This window comes from Falco naumanni, chromosome 20 (genome assembly GCF_017639655.2).
Source record: "Falco naumanni isolate bFalNau1 chromosome 20, bFalNau1.pat, whole genome shotgun sequence".
NCBI lineage: Eukaryota > Metazoa > Chordata > Aves > Falconiformes > Falconidae > Falco > Falco naumanni.
In genome coordinates, this window is record NC_054073.1 from 4,106,604 (window position 1) to 4,114,650 (window position 8,047).

General features: G+C 71.4%; 1 protein-coding gene across 1 annotated transcript; it reads right to left on the reverse strand.

Annotated features, from left to right (window-relative positions):
* Nucleotides 1–2,153: 2,153 nt before the first annotated feature.
* Nucleotides 2,154–8,045, reverse strand: PRPH (peripherin; the record flags this gene model as incomplete). Its single annotated transcript, XM_040577998.1, is given in 17 exon segments — nt 2,154–2,686; nt 2,767–2,843; nt 3,031–3,075; nt 4,786–4,900; nt 4,902–4,934; nt 4,936–4,983; nt 4,985–5,014; nt 5,098–5,181; nt 5,184–5,227; nt 5,230–5,250; nt 5,345–5,507; nt 5,601–5,696; nt 6,124–6,155; nt 6,158–6,183; nt 7,822–7,850; nt 7,852–7,934; nt 7,937–8,045. Coding segments are annotated over 17 exon segments (1,326 nt in total), but the record flags the coding sequence as incomplete, so codon positions are not given.
* Nucleotides 8,046–8,047: the final 2 nt, after the last annotated feature.

Here is an 8,047-nt window from a genome sequence, read left to right on the forward strand (position 1 = left end):
TCTGCAGCCCCCCAGGACTCACCCAGGGCACGGCCACATCCCGGTGCCAGCAGGCTCAGAGCCAGGACCAGGCGGGAGGGTCTGGAGGTGACACCACTGTCACCCGGGGAGGAGGATGGGGGGGGGGGGGGGCTGGACACCCCCCAGGACCCCCAAGCCATCACCCACCTGCCAGGGAGCCCACCCACGGGCACGGGGGACAGGAACACGGGAGAATCCTGGGGGCTTGCTGGATGCTCCAAGTGCTGCAGGGATGAGAGGAAGAGGGGGCTGGGGGGGGGGGTCCAGGCACCTGGGTGCCCCCCCCCCCCCACCCCAGCCACTGTCAGGGTGACAGGGACACAGGCCAAGCCCATGTTGGAGGTGCTGGTGGCTCTAAAGGGTGGACAAGGGGAGGGGGGGGGGGCAAGCACCACCATGGACCCCCCCGCTGTGGGGGTCAGCCAGGAGGGGTGGGCATACATAGCCAGGGTGCTACTCCCCGGGGGGGGGGGGGGGGGGGCGCAAGCATGGCCCCCCCCTGTCGTGGGTACAGAGCGGCACCTCCGGGGGGGGGGGGGACGGGGACATGGGACTGTGCCGCCCAGATCGCCCCCACACACCCCATGCTGGGGGGGGGGGGGGGGCGCTGAGGTGGCAACCCTGCAGGCCTGGAGGACCCTCCCCCTGCCCCCCCCAGAGGTCGGCATGGCCTGAGGACACTCTCGGGGGGCGGGGGGGGTCCGGACACCCAAGTCCACAGCGGGATGCTCTCACCTGCCTCCTCCGTGCCCCCGGGGCGGGCGGAACAGAGGGCGCCTGGCACGGAGAAACCGGGGGGGGGGGGGGTAAACCGGGGCAGGGGGGGACCGGGCTAAGCACCGGGGGGGGGGGGAGGGAGGGAGGGAACCCGGGGCAGGGGGGGCCCCGGGCTAGGCACCGACGGGGGGAGGGAGGGGGGAAACGGGGCCAGGGAGCCCGGGCTAGGCACCGACGGGGGGAGGGAGGGAGGAACCCGGGGCAGGGGGGCCCCGGGCTAGGGCACCGACGGGGGGAGGGAGGGAGGAACCGGGGCAGGGGGACCGGCGCCAGGCACACGACGGGGGGAGGGAGGGGGGAACCGGGGCAGGGGGGGACCGGGCTAGGCACCGACGGGGGGAGGGAGGGGGGAAACCGGGCTAGGCACCGGGGCGGGGGGGGCCACACACGGGACGGGACGGGCCAGGGGCCCACCGGGCTGGGCACGGAGGGGGGGGGGGGGGGGGGGGAAGGGAGGTGGAACCGGGGAGGGGAGGAGGGCCGGGGCCTCGGGCTAGGCACCGGACGGGGGGGAACGGGGAGGGGAACAACCGGGGTTTGGGGATCGGGGCCTGGGCACCGGGTGGGGAGAAGACCGGGGGTAGGCACTGGGGGGGGGCCAGGACCGGGGGGACCGAGCCGGGCCAGAGGGTGCCAGGCTAAGATACCGGGGGGGCTGGAGCCGGGAGGGCCGAGCTAGGCACCGGGAGACGGGACTGGGACTCGGGCATCACTTGAGCCCCCTCCCTGCAGGCCGGGCTCCCCGCCACCCCGCACCCCTCTGCGAGCACCCCCCGGCCTGCCCCCACCCCACGGTACCTTCGGTCAGCGGCCGCGGCCCCGCCCCCAGCCAGGCCCAACCCCCCCCTCCTCTCCCCCCAGGCCTGGGAAAGAGGCACCGGTTTATAAAACGCCGCCATTGCGGATGGCCCGCCCCGACGGTCCAGCGCCAGCCAATGAGCAGCGGCAACGGCGGCAGGTGCAGGGCTGTGATTGGCTGAGCGCCGCTCCCCTAGCTCAGCCTGCCAGCGATAGGCTGGTATCCATCCTATCAGCTCCGGGGTGCGCTGCTGGATCATAGAGAGGAGGCGGAGGATAGAGCGCCGCTAGAGGGGGGAATTGTGGGATAGCGGCGGCCTTGCGCCTTGTCCCCTGCGTGGGGGACCTGCACCCTGGGGTCCCGCTCCCCCACGCCAGGGTGGCCCCCCGGGCCGACCCCCACCCCCCAGCCACTGCCTCCACCCCAGGCCACTGCCCCCCCTAGCCCTACAGCCCCTTACCCCCCCGCTGGTTTCCTACAGCACCAGGCGCCCCCCCCCAGCTGACACCATCCCCCCCTCCCCCCCGCCCACGAGTGACTCGGCCCCCCTCCTCGCCACAGCCTTTATTTGCCATTTAAGCAGGATGGGGACACTGGGGGACAGCCCCCCAGACACACACCCCCCAGCTGCCCCCCTGCACCCCCTGCCCACCCCCCGCCCACCCCAAGGGCTGGGGGAGGGCATGGGAGGGGGGTTGGGGCCTGGGGACCACCGGTGCCACCTCCATCGGGGGGGAGGGGGGGGACAGGGACCCCCCGGGGGCAGGGCAGTGCAGTGCAAGAGGCATTTGGTACATATTAAATACAACTGAGGTTCTGGTAGGGAGAAAAATACATGGTGGGGGGGGGGGGGACGACGACACACGGCACCAGGATGCACCGTAGCATCGTGCCATGGTGCTGGCAAAGGGGGTGGGCAGCTGCCCGCCCCCCCCCTAAGCTCCGCTCCCCGGCCTGCACTGGCACAGCAGGGTCTGGTGAAGCCCCCCACACCGTCTGAGGGCGGTGCAGGATGGGTGCTGGTGCGGTGGGTCCCTCCGTCACTTCCCCCGGCTCCGCTCGTTCCTTGTGTGACTCCGTCACTACTTGCTGTGGGGGGAGAAGGTGGGGGTCAGCCCCATAGGAGGGTTGTGTGTCCTCCCCCTCCCCAAGCAGTGGACCCCCCTCACCTGCCCGTCCCGTGTCTCGATGGTTTTGATGAGCACCATCCTCCGCGCCGGGCTCTCCGCAGGCTGCGGCTCCAGCACTGGGGCACAAAGAAGCCATCAGCCCCCCCCTTGCCCCCCCCCCGGGGTGTGGGTGGGTGGGAGGCTACCCCAGGCAGGGGCACAGGGACCCACCTGCACCCCCGTGTGGGGTCTCTGCCCCAAGAGAGGGAGGAAAGCCCCCCCCCCCCCCCAGATAGAGTGGGGAACCCCCAGCCCCCTCCTCACCTGAGCTTCTCGTGCTGAAGGAGGTGGTGGGCGTGCAGGGGGATGGTGATCCCTGGGGGGGGGGGGAGGGGAAGAGGGGAGTGAGGGGGGGGTCTGGGGCTCCTGGGCATCGCTGGTGGCCCTGACCCTTCCACACCATTGAGTCAGTGACCTGCACAATGGTTAAGGTGGGCTGGTGGTGGTGGGTGGTGGGTTGGGGTGTGCGGCAGTGCTGGGCTGGGGGTGGTGGGCTGGGGTGGTGGATGGTGGGCTGGGGTGGTGGGCTGGGGTGTGCAGGGGATGCTGGGCTGGGGTGGTGGGCTGTGGGTGGTGGGCTGCAGCAGTGGGTTGTGGTGGTGGGCTCTGGTGGTGCTGCAGCAGTGGTCTGGAGTGGTGGGCTGGGTGGGCTGTGACCATGGGCCATGGTGGTGGGGCCCTGGGCCGGGGCCGGTGGGCTGCGACGATGGGACTGGTGTGGTGGGCTGCGGGCAGTGGCTGTGGTGGTGGGCTTGGGAGGTGGGGTGGGGCATGCTGTGGGTGGGTGGGTGCGGGGGGGCTGTGGGACTGGGGGTGGTGAGCTTGCAGCAGTGGGCCAAGGGCACGTGGTGCTGCAGCAGTGGAGTTGTGGGCGGTGGGCTGCGGACAGGCTGCGGCGGTGGGCCGTGGTGTGGTGGGCTGTGGGTGTTGTGGCTGCAGCACGTCGGCAGGTGGTGAGCCATGGGCAGTGGGCCTCTAGCGTGGTGGTGCGGCTGTGGTGGGGCATGCAGGGTGGGCCTGCGGGTGGTGGGCTGTGGATGGGGCTGCGCGTGGTGGGCCTGCGGTGGTAGCGGGCTGTGGGGAGCGCCGGTGGTAGTGGGCTGCGGTGGGCTGCGAGTGGGCAGTGGTGGGCTGCAGTGGTGGGCTGTGGTGGTGGGCTTTGATGGGCTTTGGTGGGCTGTGGTAGTGGGCTGTGGTAGTGGGCTGTGGTGGGCGGTGGGCTGCAGTGGGCTGCGGTGGTGGGCTGTGGTGGGCTGTGGTGGGCTGTGGAGGGCTGTGGTGGTGGGCTGCGGTGGGCTGCGGTAGCGGGCTGTGGGGGGGCGGTGGTAGTGGGCGCTGCGGTGGGAGGTGGTAGTGGGCTGCGGTGGGCTGCGGTGGGCTGTGGTGGGCTGCAGTGGTGGGCTGTGGTGGTGGGCTGCGGTGGTGGGCTTTGGTGGGCTGTGGTAGTGGGCTGTGGTAATGGGCTGTGGTGGGCGGTGGGCTGCGGTGGGCTGCCGGGTAGGTGGGCTGTGGTGGGCTGTGGTGGGCTGTGGAGGGCTGTGGTGGTGGGCTGCGGTGGGCTGCGGTAGCGGGCTGTGGGGGGCGGTGGTAGTGGGCTGCGGTGGGCTGCGGTGGGCAGTGGTGGGCTGCAGTGATGGGCTGTGGTGGTGGGCTTTGGTGGGCTTTGGTGGGCTGTGGTAGTGGGCTGCGGTGGTGGGCTGTGGTAGTGGGCTGTGGTGGGCAGTGGTGGGCTGCGGTAGTGGGCTGTGGTGGGCTGCGGTGGGCTGCAGTGGTGGGCTGTGGTGGTGGGCTGCGGTGGGCTGCAGCAGCAGCTTCCCCCCCCCCCCTTTCCCCCAGCCCCTGGGCAGCGCAACGCTCCGGTGGCCCCGTGTTTTTTGCCCAAGCGATGGCCGCAGCCACCCCCTCGCCGGAACCCCCTCAGCGCCCACCATGTCCCACCCTGGGGGATGGGGACGTTGTCCCCCCCGGCTGAGCTCTGAGCCCTGGGGACCCCAAGCCGCCCGCCCCACCCCCCAAGCCTCACCGGCTCCTCCTCGCCCTCCAGCAGCTTGCGGTACGTGGCGATCTCGATGTCCAGGGCCTCTTGACGTGGAGCAGGTCCCTGGTACTCGCGCAGGTGCCGCGCCATCTCCTCCCTTCATCTGCTGGATCTCCTGCTCCAACCGCCACCACCACGTCACGGTAGGTCCCGATCTCCTCCCCAAACTCATCCTCCATCTTCCCGCATCTGCCGCTGCAGCGCCTCGTTCTGCGGGGTGGGGGGTGGGGGGTGGGGAGATGGAGCCGTGTGAGGTTGGCAATTGGGGTCTGGGGCCCCCCCCAACCCCCCACCCTGGACCCCTGGGTGGTCTCACCATGCCCCTTCAGCCCGTCCACCTCGCAGGTGAGGCTCTGGATCTGCCGCCGCCGACTCGGAACATCTCCTGCTTGGCCAGCCGTAGCGCCTCGTGATTGCGGTTGCCGCATCCGACAGGTCGGCAAACTGGGGGGATAAGGGGGGAGTTAGGGTGTGCCGGAAGGGAAGGGGGGTGGGGGGGGCTGGACCCCCATTTCCCCCCCCTCCCCAAAATTCCATACATGGATTTGTACCACTCCTCGGCTTCCTGCAGGTTCTTGACGGCGATGCTCTCGTACTGGGCGCGGATCTCCCGCAGCGCGAGGCCGTCAGCTCCGGCTTGCGGACCTCCCACCTCCACCGGCACCGGTGGGCTCGGGGCACCCACCTCCAGGTCCCGCAGCTCCTGCGTGGGGACACGGGCCATCGCCTGGTGACACATGGAGCCCCCCCCCCAGCCTCCTCCCCACCCTCCAGCCCCCCCTCCCCAGCTCCCCACCTCCTCGTGCAGCTTCTTGAGGAAGCCGATCTCGTCCATCAGGAGCTCGACTTTGCGCTCCAGCTCCAGGCGGGACAGCGTGGCATCGTCCACGTCCTGCGGCGAGAGGCTGAGCTATGGGGCAGCACCCCCCAACCCCCCTGGGGCGAGAGGCTGAGCTGTGGGGCAGCACCCCCTGGGGCAAGAGGCTGAGCTATGGGGCAGCACCCCCTCCCCAACACCCCCTGGGGCGAGAGCGCTGAGCTATGGGGCAGCACCCCCACCCTGGGGTGAGAGGCTGAGCTGTGGGGCAGCATTTCCCCCCAACCCCCCCTGGGGTGAGAGGGTGAGATATGGGGGCAGCACCCCCCCCCCCCCCCAGAACCCCCAAGGATGGGCAGCATCTGGTGCACGGGACATCGTTGGGGTCTTCAGACACGTGGGCAGCTGGGTCATAGGGGGCAGGGCAGCACAGGGGGGCGAGGGGTGGGGGGATGGGCACTCTATGGGGGGCACGGCCCCCCCCCCCCCCCAGCCCCCTCACCTTGCGGAACAGCACCAGGCTCTTCTCTGCTCCTCCCGCTTCTGCGTCTCATCCTCCAGCCTGGGGATACAGGGGAGGGAAGGAGGTGGGGGACAGGGGGCAGACCCCCCCCATGCCTCCTCCTGCTGCCTGGGACCCCCTGCTCTGCCGCGGCCCACCCCCCCACCCCCCCCAGCAGGCACACGGGGATGGAGGAGGAAAAGGAGCCCCTCTAAGCCTGAGCACCCCCCACCCCTAAGCCCCCAAGGCCGGGGGAGGGGACAGCCCTGGGGTATCCCTGTCCCTGCACGGCCAGGGCAGGACCCTTCCCGCAGGACACCCCCCCCATCGCGGGGGACCCCTCCCAGGCCTTGTCACACCACCCCGGGGCAGGGCCGTGACCCCACTGCAGCCCCCTAGGACCCCTCACTGGGACACGCTCCTCCCCGGGGAGCCCAGCCCTGCCCCAGCCCCATTTCCCCCCAGTGCTAGTCCCAGCACCGCCCCAGTGCCCCCACCACGCCATGTCCCACCCCAGTGCCCCGCCCTTCCGCAGAGTTCTGCTCTCCCAGTCCCTTGCCTCGCCCCAGTGCCACCCCAGTGCTTTCTCAGTGTCTGCTGGGCACATCGCCGGCCCCCCTCCCCAGTACATCCCCCAGTCACCTCCCCCAAGTATGCGGATGGTCCCTGCCCAGCACACTCAGTGCTGCCGCGCTCCCCCCCCCACCTCATCCCACCCCTGCCCTCGGTGCATTCCCCGGTCCCTAATCCCGGTGCATCCCACCACCACCGGTGCATCCCCCCGGTCCATTCCTCATCCTGGTGCATCACCCACCCCAGCGCATCCTTCATCCCGGGTGCATCCCCCGGCCCCCATCCCCGCTGCTCCCCCCCATCACCGGTCCCGACCCTGGTGCATCCCCCTGTCTCCAATCCCAGTGCATCACTCATCCCGGGTGCTCCCTCATGCCCCTGCTCCCCCGGTCCCCGCCCCGGTGTACCCCCATCCCGTGCATCCCCACCCCGGTGTATCCCTCGTCCCGGTCCCCCACCCCGGTGCGGCTCCCATCCCAGTGTGTCCCCCATCCTGGTGCATCCCCCATCCCGTGCTTCCTCATCCCGGTGCGTCCTCTGGTCCCCATCCCGGTGCTTTTCTCATCCCGCGCATCCCCCCACGCCGGTCCCCACCCCGGTGCATCCCCCTGTCACCATCCCAGCGCATCACTCCTCCCAGTCCCCACCCCGGTGCATCCTCCATCCCGGTTGCGTCCCCTGGTCCCTATCCCGGTCCCCATCCCGGTGCATCCCCCAGTCCCCCCTGCATCCCCCACTCCCCACCCGGTGCATCCCCCATCCCCCTGCATCCCTCTGCCACCCCCGGTCCCCCACCCCGGTGCCATCCCCCATCTCCCTGCATACCCCCGGTGCCCAACCCTGGTGTATCTCTCATCCCGGTACATCCCCCGGTGCCCACCCAGCGCATCCCCCATCCCCCTGCATCCCCCGGTGCCCCACCCCGGTGCATCCCCGTCCCCCTGCATCCTCCGGTGCCCACCCCGGTGCATCCCCCGTTCCATGCATCCTCCGGTGCATCCCTCATCCCGGTACATCCCCCGATGCCCACCCCGGTGCATCCCCCATCCCCCTGCATCCCCCGGTGCCCACCCCGGTGCATCCCTCATCCCGGTGTGCCCCCCCCGGCCCCGCCGCCCAGCCCACCGGTGCCTCAGGGCAGCCAGGTCGGCCGCCCAGCCCGTCGCGCTCGGCCTGGAGCCGGTCCCGGTCGCGGCCGAGGAGCTGCAGCCGCTCCCGCAGCCCCCGCAGCTCCCCTGCACCAGCCCGGCGGTGCGGGGCGCGGGGGCGGCGGCGCGGCCAGGGCGGCTCGTAGGGCCCCCGTTCTGCCGTTCCAGCGCCCGCACCCGCTCAAAAAAGCCGGCGAAACGAT